Source organism: Protopterus annectens, chromosome 1.part2 (genome assembly GCF_019279795.1).
Source record: "Protopterus annectens isolate FY-2018-M chromosome 1.part2, PAN1.0, whole genome shotgun sequence".
Taxonomy (NCBI): Eukaryota; Metazoa; Chordata; order Ceratodontiformes; family Protopteridae; genus Protopterus; species Protopterus annectens.
Window position 1 is genome coordinate 702,813,865 of NC_056727.1, and position 21,917 is coordinate 702,835,781.

Consider the following 21,917-nt stretch of genomic DNA (forward strand, 5'->3'; position numbering starts at 1 on the left):
ACCCCTGTTAAAATGCCAGGTTTTTGTGAAATAAAAAAATGATACCACAATAAATCATTTCAAAACTTTCCCCACCTTTAATGTGACCTATAACCTGAACAATTCAATTGAAAAACAAACCTGTTAGGGGAAAAAATATAAAAATAAAAAAGTACAATAAGCTGGTTGCATAAGTGTGCACACCCTTAAACTAATACTTTGTTTGGTGTTTGAAACAGTCAGATGACCAGATGTATGTGATGTCATTCTGTACTAAAATAATGTTTTAATATTAGAGCATTCTGTATTCTGTCTTGGCTCTGACAACAGGGACCACTCACCCATTTTGCCTTGCTCTATTCAGTAAGTAGGAACCGTAGTTCTTTTAGTCAGTCAGCAGTAGATAGTGAGACTAGCTAAATACTGTTTTTCTATAACTGTGTGAAACTTTCCTTCTGTGTTATTTTTAATATTCCCTTTGACTGAAAGTCTGGTGTTTACTATAAATAGATATTTAGTGTTTTCATGTTATTTTATTATTTATTAAATATATTGTAACTTCTCATTGTGACTGGTCCTTTTTAGAAAATATTTAATTTTTGAGAGTATTTGCATATATTTATTTGGTGATAACTCTGGCCACTCCTGAAAGCCTTGCTGTTTGGTCAACATTACCATTTGTATTAATACTAATTTGACTCCGTATAATTGGGTACCCTTGCAAGAGCCTTAACGTAGCTGGCAGGGGTTCTGGTGGCAGTGATAACTACCGTATAGTCTGGGTGGAAGGGGGCCCAGCAGGTGAGTCTGTGCCAGCCTTTCCCAGGTGTATGTATGTGTGTGTGTGTGCGTGTGTGTGCGTGTGTGTGTGTGTGTGTGTGTGTGTGTGTGTGTGTGTGTGTGTGCAAATCAAATGTCAAAGAGTGTATGTCACAGCTGTTTGGAGCAGAAACACAAAGCACTGCTTTTACAGAGCGGTTGTGGGAGAACTTGGCTTGCAACCCCAGCTAAGGACTCAACTCTGAGCTGTGCCAGTGGGGAATCTTATTGGGGGTCTGGACAGATATAGAGGGGAACCAGCCCCTGGACTGAGCGTGTTCCCTGGGTGCGCTTAAGGGAAATTGTGCTTGATGCAGAGATGTCTGCATCTGGAATACTGAGTGTATTCATTTGTATTCCAAGTGAACATCCCTCTCCAGTTTCAGTGGTGAGGATTCAGGCTCCTTGATTACTGATCCATTGTGGGGATGGCTGTCACAAAGAAATAACTGTGTGAGGAGAGTTCCTTTGTCCACTGACCAACAGAGTGTCTAGGGGCCCAGGACAGATTTTGAAAGCAAGTTTATGTATCATTACATGTCTTAAACATACTAAATTACCTTGCACACTAGACAAGATTTCTGAGAGACTTGGCCAAATAGTCCTCCATGTCTCTTTCAGTTACCATGGCAGCAGAGACCTGCAAAATGCTGGATTTGCAGGTGGCAACCATCTAGTCCTTGACAAATCTTTCTACATGCCTTTTGTCCGATGCGGTGGATAGCACACCTACAGCAGCAGGTACTGCCATACACTGACATCCCCGGACACATCTCTATGATTTTGTGGAAAAGTTCAAAACATCTTTTTGAATGCCCTTTTAGGTCGAAGGTTAAAGATACAGTCACCAGGAGCTTACAAGATGAGAAAACTCATGTCTGCCATTGGCATCCACTTCTCCACCCCTTCAAAGGTCTTTTTTTCCAGGAACCAAAAGGCGGAAAGTGTTTACAGTTAATTCATTTTCTCCAGTGGAGCCCTGGAAGTTGGCTGTTGAGATATTTGACAGAGGCCAATGCTCACATCAGTGTTCTTTAGATGAGGCAATTCTCCTAGCACTGCAGGCCTTCCAGGACTCCCCATCTTGATATCAGTGTTCTTTAGATGAGACAGTTCTCCTAGCACTGCAGGCCTTCCAGGAGTATGATCATTGTTCAGACAGACAATATGTCAGTGGTGTGGTACTTTAACAAAGAGGAACCCATTCATACCATTAATATCGGGAGACCATGAGGGTCTGGCAGTTGATAGGAACGGATGTCTGCTAATACACTGTATTTCCCTAGGATAAATTGAATAGCTTGATTCTTCTGCTACACTAGTAATCTGCCAATCTGAGAGTGGCTTCCTTGATTTTCAGTCGCTGATCCAGTTTGCTCCAACCTGTTTGTAACCCCATCCAGCACGAAATACAGAAGCTGCTTTGCCCTTATTCCCCATGAGTGGCAGTCCCCAAGGGATGCTCTGGTCTACACTTGGTCCTCTGGTCTCCTTTATGCTTACCCTTCAACTCCAGTTATAGCTAAATTTCTGCAGAAAGCAGAATGGTGCAAGGCAAAGGTTATTCTCATTGTCCCGTTTTTAGCCTTGACAAATATGGTTCCCTTCCTATTACCTCATCTGGTGTATCCTTACTGGGTGTTGGATCCTCTTCCCGATCTAATCTCCCACCTGGACATCAAATCCCTGAAGCTGACTACTTGGTTTCTCCACTTAAAATCATGGCCAGAACCTCCAGGCTTTCATCCAGTGTTACTTATATCTTATTGTTCAGAAGCCTTCCACAAGGGAAGTTTATGAGAATAAATTTAAAAAATTCTCCATATGGGCCTTATCCAAAGGTCTGGATCCCTTCTCTGCAATTTGCCATCAATTCTAGATTTTCTTACAGATCTCTTTCATGCAGGAGATAGCTACTTCATAATTAAAGTTCACTTGTTAGCTATTTTCCATATTGGTAAAGGCCATACACTTATTGCATCTTTGAAACTGTCTAAGGCTTTTTGAAGGGTACTTTCCTCTTGTGGCCTCTAAGGGATCCTGTTCCACCTTGGGATATTATTATTACTATTTTTCCCAGGTCTTGACAAAACTTGGTTTTGAAACTGCAGCTACTACGGATTATGATTTCCTCTCTTAGAAAACCCATTTTCTTGGTGGCTATTACCTCAGGAAGGAGGATTTCAGAACTGCAAGCTTTGTCCTGTAAATCACCATGTTTGTTCTTTCATGAAGATAGAGTGTCACTCCAAATTAATCCTTTCTTCCCATGTTTACTTCTGAGACTGCCTTGAGTCAGGCTATTTATCTTCCTGTGTTTTCCCCCAGCTTCTTGATGTAGGGTGAATATCTCCTACATTTGCTGCATGTTCATCATCTGTTATATTTCTGTTTAAATTACACTAAGGATTTCAGGAATCTGATAACTTTGTCTCCTTTTCTAAACCTAAAGTAGGTTCTAATGTCTCCAAGAAAACTTTGTCCAGGTGGCTGGTTAATCGCATCATGTTTGTCTATAATGCCAGAGGGCTATTACTTCCTAGCAAACCTAAAGCACATTCAACTAGTGCAGTAGCACTTTTTTTCTGCTTTTTTTTTCTAGAGTCCCTATTGATGGTGTCTGTGCTGCTGCTACTTGGTTTACAGTTCATATGTTTGTCTGTTATTATAATCTGGACCTACAGTCAGTTTAGGGCTTCATTTGGCTCCACCATCCTCTGGAACATACTTCCATAGTCCTGCCAGGGTTGTGGTAGCTGCAGACTCTCTCATTAATTGAGACGGACAGAATAGACAGCACTGGATATGAACATTATGGCCTTACCATAACACTGTATCTGTTTTGTCATCTTCCATCCATCTCAACTTTCCCTCCCTTGGTCCCCCATCCAAATTGTCACCATCCTTGTCTCTTGATTTTTTGTTTTGGACCTGTCTGGATTGTCTTTCATATGATCCTTGACTGACTTATTTCCATTCTAGTTTTTTTTTTTTTGCTTGTTTAGCATAAGTTGAGTACACTATATAAGACAGCAAACTCGATCTGAAGAACTGTTATGGCTGAAGGAGTATTTTGAGTAGGGGGAGAAGCCTGATCCCTGGATCCAAAGTCTTAAGAGTTGCTGGCATTGGATCTGGTCAAATATGATATACGTAAAAGTTGAAATGGACAGAAGAAGATAACATTGATCAAACGTTGTGGTAAGTGCATAACTTCTGTTTTCATTAGAACAAGTGGTAATATTAGATGCGGAGCAAAGATTTTTATATTGGACGTTTCACATCCTATCTTCCTTGCTTTAGAGCATAGTACTTGCTTACTGGTTATGACCATAGTCACCTGGGAAGTTCACCTTGTTGTTGCGATTATGCAGATTATATGTGCTTCTTTAATACAAGTGTGAATGCTGCAAGATGAGTTTCAGTTTGTATATGAAAAAAATTATATCAAAGCATAATCTGAACTCTAATTTTACATGGATCCTGTTATGTTGTTGTCTCTTTCGGCTTTTCCCAGTTAGGGGTCGCCACAGCGGAACTCCGGTCCGCTAATGATTGGCAGTAGATTTTTACGTGCCGAGTTGCCAGCTCTGACACACAACCTTCAACAAAGGTATGCCCATTCACGCATGTCTCCACACAGAAGACGCTCTAGCTGAGAATCAAACATGACAACGTCTTACTGTGAGGCGACAACTACCGCAGCACCACCACCGCAGTACATGGATCCTGTTATGTAATAAATTAATTTCTGAGGTTGCTGCACCTTGGGGAAAGAAAATTGCCCAACATTTGCCTTGACTGAAGTATGTTTTTCTCTGAGAGACTTTTTACATGTAGTATTTATTATGATTGCATAATGCCATTATCTATAGTGAAGTTTCCTGTTGCAAGACCTCTGTTTTCAAGCACTTTCATTAAAAGAAAATTGTTTTATAACCATAGTTTTAAACATCAGTTGCATAAGCATATTGATAAGTCATCTGTTAATATTTGCAGGTACTGCTGTAAAAGACCATAATGTACAAGTTGGTATGTATTGACTTTGGTTCTTCACTTTTTTCAGTGTTTGCTGGAACTACAGAATGAAGCTGTCTTCATGTGGACAACGGAGCTAGAAAATGTTTCTACATTGTGTTTCAGGGCTCTAGAAGCTTCAAACTATGGAGTGCGTGTATCTGTATCTAAGCTACTTGGAACAGTTATGGCTACAGCTTTGATGCCGAAGCAAGCAGCAGGTATTTGCTCTGACGGACATTTGATTTTCTGTATTTAAAATAAATGTTTTATCTTTGTTCTTATCACACCTCAGTCATGCAAGTAAAAAGTGGAGTATATCTTAAAGTAATTATTTCCAGTGTACAGGGAATGAGGAAAGTTTATCATTGCATACATTACAGTAATCAGTATATTTAGAAATGTACTACTTCTACATGTCTTTGTTTTTTAACAGTTTAAATAAGTGAATGTAGCGTAGCATATATATTCCTCACCCCAAGGCGGGACAAGTTAGTAGGAATGTTGTTATACACTTGCTGTGACAGATTGTTCAACATGGAGTTCTAGTTTAGTGCATGTTTACAGTTCTGGTAGGCCATGGTAGGCTAATCAGGGGCACTTTAGAGCCCAAGGGATTTGGAACATAAAGGAAGCAAAAACAACACATCAACCTTAAAGAAATGATGGCTGCCATCATGGCTTTGAAAACTTTCAAAGACAAGCTGTCCCCAGGACCACTTCAAATCTTGGACAGACAATACCAGTCATGTAGTACGTAAGCAAATGAGAGGAATACATTTATACCCCTATGCTGACTTGTAATGGCTCTCTGACTGCTTACCCTGCAGCTCAGTGCAACACCCATAGCATCTTGGGTCCTAGTCTGAACATCGAAAGTATGTTAAATCAAAATGTACTAGAGGGAACTCACTTTCGTGAAAGTGCATTTTAGAGAAAATGCACTTACTCAAAAAAAAAAGAAAAAAAAAACAACATGCAGTTTGCATATAGATTTAGTTGTACATCAACATGTACTGTTGATTGTACAACTAAGAAAACTGTTGCTTAGATCGTGGTACAGTGGGGATAAGAGAATATTCCCTTTTCCCCCACTGTGGAGGGATCTCGAAGTGAGAATATTAAAGTAAGGGGGTGTGGGGGGCACAGCCCCCCACATGAGGGGTGCAAGGGGGCTTGTGCAAGGGGGCTTGGCCCCTGCATAAACGTGAGTAGTGTTTTATTTTCGTAGGTGTTTTTGGTGTGTGTTTTTTCCACGTGAAAGTGAGTTCGCTGTAGTACGTTTCAATTAAATGTACTTTCGATTTAACAACATACATCCAGCATCTTACATCCGTGGTCATGACAGTCTGCTGATAGAATCCCTAAGCAGAACTCTTCTGGAACCCAACAAATGAATGTTGAAAAGTGAAATTTTTTCTAGACCTCATACACCTGTTTTTGTTTTCTGTTGAAGTGAAAAAAAAGTTAAGCAAATTCTGCTTGAGAACTGCAAAAAGGGTCCTGGAGAATGGGCACCTTCACCTTGAAGTAGACAGAACTCTTTTTATTGGTCTTTCCACTAATACCCCTCATGCCCAGGTTGCTTTTGAAGGGTCTATAATAGATCGTCGAAATCTCCTTTCATCGATGGCTTATTCATTGACCCCTACCCATCAAAATTAACTTCAGCGAACATTGACATTTTTTTACAGGGTAAGTAACCAATTGACCAACACCATAACTTTGCCTTTTTCACCACTGTAGTGCAATCTCAGAGTTGGTATATATAGTTAGGAGTGGTGTGGGTGCATATCCCCCCACATTGGGGTGTGTGGGGGCAAAGCCTCCCCACTTGGGTAGATTTGATTTTAGTGCAAATTGTGTTTTGGTGGGGTTGTGGACAATTGGTTACTTACCCTGTAAAAAATGTTGATGTTCACTGAAGTTAGTTTCGATGGATAGGGGTCGATGAAAAGCCATGAAAGAAGATTTCAACAATCTAATGAAGACCCCTTTTAAAGGTAGGATCAGACAGGCCAAAATGATTCTTATTGCTCCCTTCTGGCCAAGGCAACATTGGTTCTCCCTTCTTTTGATCTTCATTGGACCTTCTAACCCAGAACAAGGAGTCTGTCTTATATCCCAGTCTGAGGACTTTCAAGATAACAGCTTGGAAGATTGGGTACGGACTCCATCTACTCTGTCTTACTCCCAGTCTGTCTACTCTATTCTGAAAGAAGCTAGAAAAAGCAAATACCAGAAAGTCATATGAAGCAAAATGGAAAATATTTTCTGTGTAGTGCCAGTCCAAAGGTATTCTCTGTTCTCAAGCAAATCTAAAGGAAGTTCTTAAGTACCTCTCTCATTTTTTCAAAATGGGACTATCATCGTATTCTAGCAATAAGGTACATGCTTCTGCCATCTCAGCTTGCATCCCAACCTCCCCACCTGTTTAGTCACACCTGTACATGAAACAGTTTCTGAAAGGGATAATATACCTCAGGTCACCCAGAAGGGAACCTGCCCCTCAAGGGACCTGAATTTTGTAGTTAACTTATGCCACCCTGCGAACCACCAGCTGCAGCCGCTATTAAGCTATTGACTTGAAAAGTAGCCCTTCTTTTAGCCAGATGTGTTTCTGAACTTCAAAGCCTTGTGTTCCAGGAGCCATTCTTAGTCTTCAACATGGACAGAATCACCCTGAAAACAAGCCCTTCCTTTATATACAAGATGGACTCAAAAGTTTCTTTAAATAAAGCCATTAACCTCTCTGTGTTCTTATACTCCCAAAATAAGGGAAGGAGGATATTGCACTCCCTAAATGTCCACAGACAATTTAAGGTTTTACATCCACAGGACCAACTTCCCAAACGTAAGGCTGGGAGGTAGGCTGAGATGGCAGAAGCATGTACTTTGATGCGGAGGGAAAGCAATGTAGGCCAGTGAGCAAACAAACTGTTTCTAAATGTATTGCAAACTGGATCTTTCTTGTTACTTTCAGCAAGGAAATCAGCTTCCTGGCAAGGTTAGAACCCACTCCACCAGACACAAAGCCACCACTACTGCCTTTTTGAAAGAGGTGCTCAAGCAAGCCATTTTAGAGGCTGCCACGTGGTCATGTGTCCACACCTTCACCAAGCACTACTACCTTGGGTCCATCTCAAGGGTAAGAACTGGATTTGCCTGTGCTGTCTTGCAGAGCTTGCTTTCCCTGGTAACATTCCTGTCTGATCACTCAACTGGAGGCTTTGGGATTTTTCCAAAGAATCCGTGCTGCAACATTGACTATGATGAACATAAGAGTACTGTTGTATTTAGAGGTTTGAGTAGGTCAGTGTTGTACAAAGATTAAGCCTGCAAATGGCTAACAGGCTTCATCCCTGTAAACCTGAGTTTGATTCTGTCAGCCCCTGTTCACCTGTTTTGTCAGTGAGCAGTTCCATTAAGTAGACAGTGATCCTGGGCTTCCTGCGAAAATGGGCCTCAACCTAGATAGACATCTCCTTTAACTACTATATTTAAAAATGTTCTCAATACAGAATTGCAGATTAAATCCCAAAGCTGCACTTCTGTGTATATACCCACACATTAATTGGTTCAACGGTACCATATTTAAGGGAACAAGATAAGATGAAATATTTAGGTGATCTTCATATTGATCACTGCTGCAGTAGCCTAAGCTATGTGGATTATATTCTGCAAAGATATTACAACTGGCCAGCTTTCAAAGCTTCAGGGCACTTTCCAGATGCCCAGGCCATTAACTTAAGCTGAGCTAAATAAAAAGACAGCCCTACAGAGCCTTCCTGTCTCTGAAGAGTACACTCTTCTGAGGCTTTTGAGGATCAGTGGATGGCTTGGGCTGTTCCCTTGCTAGGCAGATTAGTTCCTTTGGGGGCAAAAAAAACTCCCTGTTTAAAAACATGTTTGTTTGATAACACTTTCCTGCTCAGGAAAGTTATTTTAAAGCTAGGAGTTTGTGTTTTAATGGACTGTCACAAGACTGTATTGTACTTTTAAATGGGAACGCTGTTTTTCCCTGCCCATTTAAAAGTATTTTAAAGTATGTAAAAAAAAATTCTGTGGAGTAATTGTGTTTATTTTGATTTATGGGACTGGCAGAGTGTTTTATGTACTTTTCTACTCTGCTGTTCTGTGAAAAATGTGACTTTTAAAGACTTTACATTACTTTACAAGACTTTGCTGGCTTTTGCTGCTTGTTTTCCCTGGGGAAGAGGCACAATTTTTGACTCGGCCATGGAACGAACTGTCATTCCCATGTTCGGTTGTTTGTTAAGCAACAAAAAGAAAAATTTAAGTAAACAGCTTTTGCCACCACAGCAGGCAAGCAGTTTGCCTCAGCTGCAGGTGGGTGACTCTGCTGTGACCGTTAGTTGTACCTCAGGCCACTCATCTTTTCCTCTGGATCTCACTAGTATAGCATGTGCAGCCACTATGGACCAGGGATTAGCCACATCCTCTGCAGTTGTTGGGGACCCTCAGTGAGAAAGGGAAAACCACTCTTGTTGGTCCTGGGGAGGGAACAGGAAAGGCTTCCTTCTTTTGTAAGAATGTTATACCCATCTCCGAGGAAGCTGCTGTTGCCATTAAGACCGCTGGCCCCCGTTTTTGTCTGTCAAAAAGAAACCGAAAACTAAACATATATCTACTCATTCTCAAATTTCCCTGGACAGGAGTATTTTCCTGGTCTGGCACAGGGTTTAATTCAGGCTGTTGATCCTTCCTATAAAATAGTTTTTGGTAAAAGAAAGAGGGTCTTTTTCTGAAGAGATTCAATATTCTGAATCTGGACAGGAAGATGAATGGACAGATGCAAGGTTTTCTTCTCAGATTTCTGATTCAGACTCAAAGTCGAGCTCAGTTTCGGATTTTCCGTGGAAGGGTTTATCTTTCTCTGAGACTATTTCCAGAATGTCTAAATGTTTTCATTGTGAGAACACTGCAGGTTCTCAGTCCCACAGAAAATGCTATGAGTTGTTACAGAAGGAATTTCCAGAACCTTTAAATATTTCTCCAGTTCTGTCAGCTTTGGAGGATGTGTGTTACTTCCTCCAGTTTTCCTGGTGACTAGCCAGCTCCCCTAAAAAGGCAGACAGGATGTATAGAGTTCCTCAGTCTTTTAAGTTTCCATACACTCTTGACAAACCTGCCCCAGTAGCTATAACTTTAGTTAATCCCATTGCTTCTAAACATTTAGTTAATTCCAGTCCTGCTTATTCTGGGAAGGGTGACAAGATTATTGATAAGTACAGGAAAAAGTATATGCTTCTGCAACTCCAATTTTCAAAATTTTGAATTGTCATACTGATATGTTAAGGTTTGTTTTGATTAATTGTGAAAGTATGAGGAATGTGTTGTTTGCAGTTTCTTCTTGTGAGGACAAGTCTGCTTTTAATAATTTTAGTTTCTTGTACTGTATAAGTCACTGTTCATTGTTTACAATGTGTGTATGATTCAGTCGATATTTCTACAAGAGCTATGGCCATTGGTACTGTAACTTTCTCTGATTCCAACTTCCTCTGATTGAGTATTAAAGGTATCATGCTATATTATATATATCCCCTACTAATTATCCGTTTAACAACTGCTTCTGTTTTTGATTCAGCTAAAAACTTAACCAGAGTCAATCTTTCACTTAAAATCCCCCTTATCCCTTTCTCTTTGCCTTTACTCTGAGATTAAGCCCTGGTAGGGAAGGCAATGTCTAGCCTGCAATCTAAATGTCTACTTGACCTCGCCCCACTCTACTATGTTTCCTGCTTGAGTTATTTGCTCCCAATATCTTGGTTCATTTGTCAGGTTTCTCCAGTTAATTGCAGCCCCCTCTTTCCTATTTTCTATACCCCTACTTGCAGTCATCCCTTTTGGCAAAAAAAAAAAAAATTTTCAATTCTTGTATTAGCTTAGTTCTTAGAATACTTTCTGCTAGTTTATGAATATAATAATCTGAAGTTGTTAATCCTCTTCCTATTCATCACTGATGGGCTTGGTTCCAAGCCCTCGGAACTAAGACGGCCTAATGCCAAGCTCGCTTACACCAAAAACTCTCGAACTAAGCTGCTACCCACAATGCCCTTCTCCCAGTTACCTCAGATCTCATTTGCCACGCAGCCATATAGCAGCATTTCACCGAGCTCTCCAGCTAAGTGTTGTATTTTTTCAAAATTTACTCTATTTTGTAAATTTTTTCTCCTAAAACTCATTTATATCTTATCTTTACCCAGCTCTACCCATGGGTATCCTCTTCTTACCATTGTTGGTAAACGCCCTTCTTTACCCTCTTGGTATTCTTAATACCATAGTTGGTATTTTCTCTTCTCCTTCCTTTCTCTTTCCTTTTTTGGATTGTCGATTCGATATACTAGATATGTCTGAAAAGAAAGTGACTACGGGGTTGAAGCATTGCACTTCCTGCAAAGGTAAACTCCCCTATAGTGACCTGCATGATGATTGTGTATATTGTCTGGGGGTTTCCCACTTATCTGTGAAGCCTCCCTTTCAGATTTGTGTCATTTTCAGTCAACGGACGTTGAATGAAAGAAAAAGTAAACTTATTTTGAAAGACCTGCTTTCTTCACCTTTTTCTGAAGCTCTTTCTGCGTTGGGGGGGCTCAACCCCTCCATCAAAGGATAAAAAACGTCCCCATTCTGAACCCTCTTCACCAGCTGGTGTAAAAGGGCAAGCCTCATAAGCATAAGGCCCACAAGTCTTCCACGGAGCACAAGATTGCCTCCTCTGCGCCGACCACCTCAGTTGTGGGTTCAGTTCCTGTGGTCTCTGCAGATATTTAGATAACTCCCATGTCAGCGCCGTTCTCGGCACTGACCACTACGGTTCCAACTGTGATTTCGCCTCCAGCATTATTGCATGCTAGTACCTCGGCACCGACGTCACCCATCTCTGTTTCGAGATTGGAACTGACCACTTCTTCAGAGCCGATAATGACTTCCACTCCAGCTATTCCTTCGGCTCCGAGCCCTTTCTCGGCAGCAATCGTCCCCCTTTTGCCTGTCTAGAAACTGGAGTCCTCAGTGCCAATTTTTCCTGCTCCATGGACCATAGTACTCCCCGTCTTTGGATCTGTCCTCAGGACAAGCCTTTAGCCCTTTTCTGGACCGACCTGACTCCCCTTCAGGAGTGTCTGTAAGGTCCACCAGGAGTCTATCCGAATTGGATATGGTGCGCCTGTTCGATCAGCTACTGATAGCCAGAGGAATTACAAATTTTCCTAAAACCAATCCCACTTCTGGGTTTTGGGTCCATTGCCCCCACATATTCTCCTCCCTTGGACCTTGCGGTTCTGAAGCCCTTCGCTCCGACGTCTTTGGGGGGAATCCTTTCCTCGACGCCAACACTGACGTTCTCTGAGGCCCCTTTGGGTTTCATTTCCTTCTGAACCACCCCTTCCTCACTCATGCTTGGGGGGTGGAACCCCCGGCTCCAGGTACGGTTCCAACTTTTTCATTGGTTCCATCGTCGGATCCGGGGGTGACAGCCATCCCGGTTTTGCTTGAGGCTCTGTCCCCGGCAGCAGGCCGTGCGAAGTGGGGTGTGACCCCGGTTCCGGGCTGCCATTCCTCTTCGGGCAGGCCTGCCTTCCGGGTGATGGAGAGGGTGCTTGCTTCCGGAAGCACTCCTCCTACATTGGACCTTTCCCCTGCTCCTCTTGAGCTGCAGCTATCATAGACCACCTCCCCCGGGACACCGAGAGTGCAAGCCTCAGGAAACCCCTGTACAGGATAACATCCCTTCTGAGTCTTCTTCAGATGCTCCCACTGGGAGAAAACATATGGACTCCTTGGAGGTGTCTCTCACTGACGATATGGATTACGATGATGGGGAAGGGTCCCCACTGTCACCCCGTGACGATGTCTCCTTTGGAGACATCCTGGAGATTTTGAGGCAGAGGGGAGACTGGAAACCCTCTAATCCATCCTGCTCTCTGCCTTTTACTTCTTGGGTGACCCCACCTGCTGATGGGTTAGTCCAGTTTATCATGCAGCGGGCATGGAAGAACCCTGATACCGTATGAGGCCATTCCCTGGAGACCAGACAAGATAATTTCCCCTCCAGAGGAACAGCCCTGTTGGTCTAGAGGCTTACCAGTAGACGCTATGGTGGTGGTAGCGGCCACAAAAAAGGACCTTGCGGAGGAAAGCCCTACTGTCCATCCACCCAACAGAGAGTCCCAGGCAGTGGACAGATTAGTGAAGCGAGTTTTTGCTTCAGCGACCTTTGCTCTCAGGTCTCTGAATTATTTGGCACATTTTACGAGGATCCAGAGGGATCTCATCTCTGAACTCTCTAGAACCCCCGTGGGTCAAGTTTCTGACTGGGCACTTGATAAAGTTGCTTCTCAGCTTGCTACCCTAGAGTCTATCTCCAACTCATCCATGAGGTTGCTGTCCCACACAACCAAAGGGGTGGCTAGAGCTGTAGGTGCAGGTGTAGTCATGAGATGCCACGCCTGGATGCGCATCTGTGACCTCGTGGACTCCTTCAAGTCTTCTTTCCTGAATGCCCCTATCGAACCATCCGCTTTGTTCAGTTCTAAAGTGAAGGACACATTGGCCAGGTGCGAGCAGGATGGAAAGACTTTGTCTGCCGTTGGCCTATGTTTTTCCAAACCTCAGCGCTCTTTCTCCAGGAACCAGAGGAGTGGAAAAATATGGCACAAAAAATCTCAAGGCCCTTTCCATAGTGCACGTGGTGAGGATTCCCCCAGAGGCAGAGGGGGTTCCAATAATTGAAGATGCCCCTTTATGGGCAGAGGGGGTCCCTGAAACCAGGACTCAATGGGATTCTTTTTTCCGGACATCCTTATCAGCGTTCCTGAAGAGCTGCCAGATTGCTTTCCTCTGAAAGCAGTCGGGGCTCGGTTTTCTCTGCACCAAGCTGCCTGGCACTCTATTACAAACGATCAATGGGTGTAGAGAATAATTTCTAGAGGTTATTACATCCCTCTAATCTCTTACCCAAGACCTCCAAAATGCCTTCCTAATGTTTCACCCAGTCAAAGGGTAGAAGCAGCTTCAGAAATAAGGAAGCTGTGTCAACCCACAATTACCTCTGTACCATCATGCACCCACTTCAAAACTTTACTAAAAGCGCACCTAAAAACATGCTGGCTATGCCCTTGCAACTCCCCCTCTAATATCACCCACCACCTTTCTTTCCACCCCACTAACTACCTTGATTATAGCAAGCTTGGATGCTCATAAGCCTAGCTACTTATTTTACAGCAGAAACTTCTTATTGTAACAGTTGTTAATGTCTGTTATGTACTTCACAGATGATAAAGATTCTAGTTGTCTACTGATGTACTGTGTTCTTCATCTGTAACTATGTTTGTAATTTTTAATTGCTATGTTGATCAAATTGTTAATTGTTATGTAAATCCAATGTAACGACTGTCTGTATATTTTAACTGTGGAGCTTTTCTCTCCGGCCCTCCACTGAAAATGGACCCATGTCCAGTCAGACACTCCCAGTCAACAAATTTAAATGAATAAATAAATAAATATAAAATGAGTCGTCCAATAAGTTCCCCCAGACCAGTGCGGATCTGGTTTTTACTCAAGATTCTTTTTAGTGCCAAAAAAGGCTGGGGACTGGAGACCCATTTTGGATCTCAGCCAACTAAACAAAACAGTAGTTCAGACCAAATTCTGCATGGTCATGACACAGTCCATTTTCCCATTTCTTCAGGAGGGTGTGTGGATATGCTCGATAGACCTCCGGGATGCGTATTACCACATCAAAATGGACAAGTGCTCCAGGTGTCTCCTTCGCTTCCAGCTGAGAACCGATCATTATCAATTCAGAGCCCTGCCATTTGGTCTCTTGACAGCCCCCAGAGTGTTCACGAAATGCCTAGCAGTGGTAACAGCTCATCTGAGACTTAAGGGATTCCAGGTGTTTCCATATCTAGATGATTGGCTCCTCTCCGCCCCCAACAAGTGCCTACTGGTCATGGCCCTCTACTACACTCTGGCAGTGGCAGAGTTTCTAGACATTACAGTACACTGGGAAAAATCCAACCTTCATCCTACCCAACAGTTGGAATTTATAGGAGCAATATTCAATACTCAAACAAGCCAAGTCTCTCTCCTCACAGACTTCGGAGATTAAGTGTACAAGTACAAATGATACTCTGTCGAAGGAAGGTGTCTGCAAGGGAAGTTTTACAGGCTCTGGGGTCTATGGCAGCAGCCATTCCGATTGTCCCCATGGCAAGATTGCATATGAGACTGTTACAATGGCTCCTTTTGTCCCAGTGGGTATCCAGTATCCATCCTCTAAACTCACAAATCCTCATCACCAATTCCTACAAGCAAGATCTCCTCTGGTGGATGAGAACAGATGAAAATCTTTGGTGCCGCATCTTCCAGACTCCCCAACCCAACGCCACGGTGACCACGGATGCCTCCCTGATAGGGTGGGGGGCCATTTCCAGTGAAAGATAGTCCAAGGCACGTGGTCCAGCTTGGAGGTCAACTTGCATATCAATGTCCTGGAGTTAAGAACAGTGCTGTTAGCTTTGCAGGCACTTCATCCGTTCCTTCCGTCGGGAACAGTTGCAATCCAGTCGGACAATATGTCTGTCTTCTGGTACTTAAACGAAAGGGAGGGACCAAATCCTACCCCCTATGTCTCGAGGCCATGAGAATTTGGCATTGGGCGATAGCTTCCAACTGCTTTCTGATTGCAGTGCATATCCCGGAGGGCTCCACCGTGATTACGGACATGCTGAGCAGATGCATTCTCCATCCGCACTAGTGGTCTCTCAACCCGAACTTGATGGCAGAAATTTTCAGCCATTGGGGTCAGCCTTGCTGTGATCTTTTTGCTTCCCCTTCAAACAAAAAATGCAGCAGCTACTTTGCCCGAGAGACACTTTGACTCACGTTTGGCCCATGGGTCTACTCTATGCTTATCCTCTGATACCTTTAATACCTCTCTTTCTAAAGAAAGCAATTCAGTTGAGATGCAAAGTGATCCTCATTGCCCCTTTCTGGCCTCGACAAGTGTGGTTTCCCTTCCTCCGGCCTCACGTTTTGCAACCTCCTTGGATCGTGGACACTCGTCAGGACCTAATATCTCACCCACAAGGGCTGACTCCCCCAAATCTATCCACTCTCAAGCTGACAGCTTGGTTTCTCCACTTCCATTAATCGACAGGCAGGAAACCCTCTCCTCACCTGTCTGCGATATTATTCTGGCCTCCCATAAACCATCCACCAGAAAACGCTACAGGGACAAATAGAAAAGATTCGCTATCCATTCTAATAATCAGATGCTAGATCCTTTTTCAAATGTTCAGCATATTTCACTGTTGCAGTCCTAACCAATGGGTTATCCAGCTCCTGGTAGCCCTCGATCGGCCAGAATACCAAAGGTAAGTAAATATGACCGGCTGTCATCGGTTGTAAAGGATGTCAGGACGTCCGATACAAAAGGAGGCAGCCGACTTCACTTCCTCAGTCTTCCTTGCTGTGGAGCCCAAAGCAGAAGCATTTTTGCATGAGTGCTGGTTGGCTGTTTACCTTTTTGGTTTCCGACTACAAAGTTGAAGTCAACTACAGCTAAGTACCCTGTTGGGGATCCTCTTTTCTTGCCTTAACGAATGTCAGAAAAAGTTAATAAATGTCTTGCCTGTGGAAAGCAGATTCCCCATCGAGATTTTCATTCCTATTGTATTATTTGTTTAGGCCTTGACCATGGCATTCCTAATTGTGATCTCTGTGCTTCCTTTAATCCACGTACTATTCGTCGTCGGTCTAAGCTTTTAGCTAAGCATTTTGGAGTGTGACCTAAGTTTGTCGGTATGGCGTCTGCTGGTCTTCAGGCTTCAGATATCCCTAAGAAGCATAAGGATAAGGACCGCGACAGGCTTCAGAGGGTCACGTCTTCAGATGATGGTCGTCAGTCCTGCGGTAGCCAGTGAGGCGCCTTTGCAGCCCCTGCAGTCCGCGGATTTTCAACCACAGACCTCGGTTGAGACCATTTCAGAGTCCCTCAGGCCTCCGGCTTCCATTTTGTCTTCTGACCTTCCACCTGTAGCCTCTTTAGCTAGATCCGGAGCTGCTAAACTGGCTCATATGTCAGAGGCCTCCGTTCTTCATTCTGACAGCAGGCTTATACCGACGACCTCTGTTGTGACTTTGGTGGTTGCCAAGCCTCCGGAGTCCTTCAGACTTGCAGGTAAATCTTCCAGTCGTAAGCCTGTGAAGAAATAGGCTCCAGTTTCCTCTCATTCCCCTCAGTCTCAAATGGTTAAAATGGCTAATGACCTTTTGACTCTTAGAGGTTCACAGCCTCCTCCTTCAAAAATGGGTAGGGATGTCTCTCCAGAGGCTTTATCTTATTCAGGTTCTGATACTTCTAGCATTTCTGCTGATGAAGAGAAAGTTTCTCAGGTTTTTTTCTCCTTTTGAGGATTCAGATGCAGAGGAATCCATTCCTTCTGCTTCTCCTCCAGAGGATTTCTCTTTTGGTGATACTTTGAATACTGTCAGGGAGCATTTTAAATGGGAAAGTCAGGATTATCCCCAATCTAAGAAAAGGATCAGGAAATTTTTGGATTTGCCTCAGCATAATCCTCTGGCTATTCCTCCAGTGTTGGAAGTGGTTGATGATGTTTTTCTGGAAAATTCCTTGACTCCAGATTTGGTTCCTCCTGCTCCCAGGAAACCTGGCAGGTACTATAGAGTCCATGATTCTCATTGGTTTCTTTTTAGGAATCCGCTAGCTGACCTAGAGGTTATTTCTCAAGGGCCTAAATAAGTTAAGGCCACTGTTACCAAAAATCCTGTTCCTTCCTACAGGGAATCTAGGAACCTAGATAGGTGGGATAAAAAAGTTTATACCTCTGCCACTCTTGCTATTAGGTCTACTAATTGCCCTTTTCATATGCTTAAGTATCAGCAGCACATCTTGGAGGCTATTAAGTCAAAGATTGCAAGTCTGCCTTTTTTGGCAGAGAGTAAGGATATGCAGGAATTGCTGAATTCTGACAGTCTTGTCAGTAAACATTCATTACATTGTGGTTTTGACATTCTAGAAGCCTCCTGCAGGGCGACAGCTACTGGATCTGTTATCAGAAGGCATGCTTGGCTCAGGGAACAGCCCCTTCCAGAGCCTGCAAAGTCTAAGCTTTTAGATGTACCTTTACATAAGGACAGCCTTTTTGGCAGAGGAAGTGCTCAAAAAGATGGAGGATAAGGCCAAGTCTATGCAAACAGTTAAAGACTTTCTGCAAGTTCAACCTCCTCACTTCAGCAGGAATTACCCTTCTAAGAGTTTCTTGATACGAGCAGACAGAACCGTTCTAGGACTAGAGGTTACAAATCTTCTAGGGGCAGGTGGTTACCCCTCAAAGGTCTAAGCGTTGGCATGATTCCACTTCCAAGGCGGGAAGTTCTAAGCCTACATCTCAATCCAAACATTCTCAATGACTCTGTCCAGCTTCTGCCTGTTCCTGCTTGCCCGGAGAGTCCTTTAGGGGGAAGGTTGGCCATTTTTGCAAATGTCTGGGCCACCATCACGGACGACAAATGGGTACTCAGGACTGTATCCCTAGGACACAGGATGTCCTTCGTGTTTTACTGTTGCAGTCATTACATTTGGGTTATCTGTTTACAGGTAGCCCTCACTCGGCCTGATTAACAAAGTCTTGGGTCCTACGTCGGTTGCTGTCTCTTCTTCCATGACATCAGGTCGTCAGGGGTATAAAACATGCAGCCGACGCCATTACATCCATCTTTCTTGCAGTGTGGTGCCCGAAGCAGAAGCAGTTCACAAGTGCTAGTCGGCCGACTCCTGAAATTTTCGTTTTTGAGTTTTAGAACCGAAGTCTTAAACTAAAGCTAAGTACCCCATTGGGGAAACTTCTTCTTGCTCCTTACCGATGTCAGTAAAAGTTAATAATTGCATTACTTGTGGAAAGCAAATACCTCATAAAGATTTTCATTTGTACTGTATTCCTTGCCTAGGCCCTGACCACGACGTACCTTGTTGTCGGTTTTGTGCTTTATTTAATCAGCGCACTATCCATCGTCGGTATATTTTCACCTCTAAATATTTCGGTTCTTGGTTTAATTATCCAGAAATGTCATCGGTTAGCCATCTGAATACCGAAAAAAATGCAAAAATAAAGACAGAGACAGGCCGATGAGGTCCAGAAATGCCGATGCTTCTCCTAAGCCAGTTGCCAGTTCACTGGTACTCAGGCGCTTTCACAGCCCCTGATACCCGCTACTTCTGATTCACAGGCCTCTACTGAGACCCATTTGGAGTCCGGTATGCCGCGAGATGCTTCAACTATGGAACCTGCGGCTGTCTCTACCTTGGATGGGTCCAGAGCCATTGTGCAGGCACCGGCTTCTGAGGGTGTATTCAGGCCTACGGACTTGCATATTAAACCAATGCCTCCTTCTTCACTTGGGTCTATATCTCGAACCATGCCTAAAAAATGATGCCCAGGCCACATGCTCAGGCGTCTTTGCCTAAAAAACAAATGGTAAGAATGGCTGAAGATTTAATTACTCTAATCAGGGGTAGCCAACCACCCCTTTCTAAGAGGCCTAGGACTGAAGTTGCTTATGAATCTTCTTACCAAGATTCTGTTTTACTGATTCTTTTGATGATCAGGATTTGCCCTTATCTATTTATGAGGATTCTGATGCTGAGGACTCCATTCCCCCTTCTTCCCTTCCAGAGGATTTTTCTTTTGGGGAAACCTTGCATACTCTAAGGGAGCATTTCCACTGGGAAAGCCAGGATTTTTCTGATTCAAAAAAGAGGCTTAGGGATTTCTTGCTCCTACCTCAGCATAGACCTTTAGCTATTCCTCCTGTACTAAACATGGTTAATGATGCTTTTTCGGAATCTAGTGTGACCCCTGATTCCTTGCCTCCTGCTCCCAGAAAACCTGACGGATACTACAGGGTCCCTGAGCCACACAAGTTCCTTTTTACAAGTCCTATTGCGGATCCAGATACTATTTCAAAGGGGCCCAAGAGCATTAAGGCTTCTACTGCTAAAAATCCTACCCCTTCTGATAGAGACTCCAGGGCGCTGGATAGATGGGGGTAAGAAGGTTTACACTTATGCAACCTTGGCCATTATGGCTTTAAACTGCCAGTTTCATATGTTAAAGTATCAGCAACATGTTATTGGATTGCTTAAATTGAAAATGATGTTGATTCCTGACTGTGTTGACAATAAAGAATTGCAGGATTTAATGCATTCTGCTGAAAAAGTTGGAAAACATACTTTGCAATGTGGTTTTGATTCATTAGAGGCCTCTTGCAGGGCTGCTGTTACTGGGTCTGTGCTCAGAAGGCATGCTTGGCTAAAGGAGCAATCCTTGCCTGATCATGTTAAAGCTAAATTGTTGGATGCACCCTTAAATCAAGACCGCCTGTTTGGCAACAAGGCTGAGGAAGTTCTTAAAAAGATGGAAGATAAAGCTAAATCTATGCAAACTGTTACAGATATCTTACAAGTTCAGCCTCCTAGATTTAGTAGGCACTGGTCCTCTAAGAATTGGTCCTTTCCAGCCCCTTCCAGGTCTTCTCAAGCCAAACCCAGACACAGCAAAAGCCCCAGGTTTCAGTCCCAGGGGACATACAGGACTAAGCAGTGGTGGGCCTCCACTTCAAAATCTGGGAGTAATAAGACTTCCCCCCCCTATGGTAAACTGTCTCAATGACTTCCGTTTAAAATTTCCAAGCACTTATCAACTGACTGCCCCTTTGGGGGGAAAGATTGCTCTTCATGCAAAGAGCTGGGAACTCATTACCCAGGACAAATGGGTCTTAAATATAGTGTCCCAGGGATACAGATTTCACTTCCACACGTTGCCAACACCAAGCAGGTGGCCGGACCTAGCCCCAAATCAGTGGGCAGAGGCCCAAAAACAAGTACTTTCTCTCTTAAACATGGGGGCTATTCAACTGGTACCGGAAGAGGAAAAGGGACAAGGTTTCTACTCGAGGCTTTTCCTGGTACCCAGAAAAGACAATTCATGGAGTCCTATCCTGGACCTGTCTAGTCTATAAACACCTTTTTGGAAATTCCAAAATTCAAGATGCTGACTCGTCACCAGTTACTTCCTATGCTAGGCAAAGATGCCTGGTTGGCAACACTAGATTTAAAAGAAGCATACCTGCATATCCCAGTCAGGGAATCTTGCAGAAGATACCTACGCTTCAAAGCAGGCTATACGCACTATCAGTTCTCTGCACTGCCCTTTGGCTTATCAACTACGCCCATGGTATTCACAAAGTGCCTAGCTTCAGTTATTGCATTTTGCAGGCAAAGAAACATTCAAATATACCCATACCTGGACGATTGTCTAATTCAGGCAGAAAGTCAGGACATACTTTTGAATTATCTGGCCTTTGTACAAAGGGTTCTAACTTGTCTGGGGTACACCATAAACGAAAAGAAATCACACCTGGTACCCTGTCAACAAAGTATATTCCTGGGAGCAAGCTTGAGTACAACTTCCCAGATGGCTTACCTCACCCCAGAGAAACAAATTCATTTGACAAACTACTTCAAACAAGTGGCCACAAAAACCCTGCTGTCTGCAAGACAAATACTGCAAGCTTGGGGTTCATGGCCTCCTGCATTCTTCTAATTCCATATGCAAGACTGCATATGAGGAAACTACAGTGGTATCTAAAAAGTCTATGGTGTTAACATTCTCAGGATCTAGAAGCAATGATTCCTATCATACCTTGCCTACACCTAGAATTCCTTTGGTGGGCAGAGGCCTGCTACCAAAACAAGGGACTACCTTTCACACCACCCCCTGCCACCCAAACCCTAACAACAGACGCATCAGACTATGCATGGGGTCTCACCTGGCAGAGAAGTGCATTCAGGGCAAATGGAACCCAAGTCAAATGCACCTGCATATCATTCAAAAATAAATGTTAGCTGTACAGAATGCTCTGACAGCCCTCAAGGACCATATTCTTCCAGGACAACTTGTGGTAAAGACGGACAACACCACTGTTATGTGGTACATAAGCAGGGGGGTACACATTCTTGCCCCCTCTGCAGACTAGCCATGGCATTGTGGAAC

At 43.5% G+C, this 21,917-nt stretch overlaps 1 protein-coding gene across 3 annotated transcripts in view; it reads left to right on the forward strand.

The window, feature by feature from the left end:
- The window catches only part of HEATR5B (HEAT repeat containing 5B), a 2,176,461-nt gene that overhangs the window by 280,170 nt on the left and 1,874,374 nt on the right, over nt 1-21,917 (forward strand). For all 3 annotated transcript variants that reach the window (XM_044058540.1, XM_044058533.1, XM_044058548.1), the window contains exon 6: nt 4,865-5,036. In XM_044058540.1, coding sequence (XP_043914475.1) covers nt 4,865-5,036 — 172 coding nt within the window. The remainder of the gene's footprint in view (nt 1-4,864; nt 5,037-21,917) is intronic.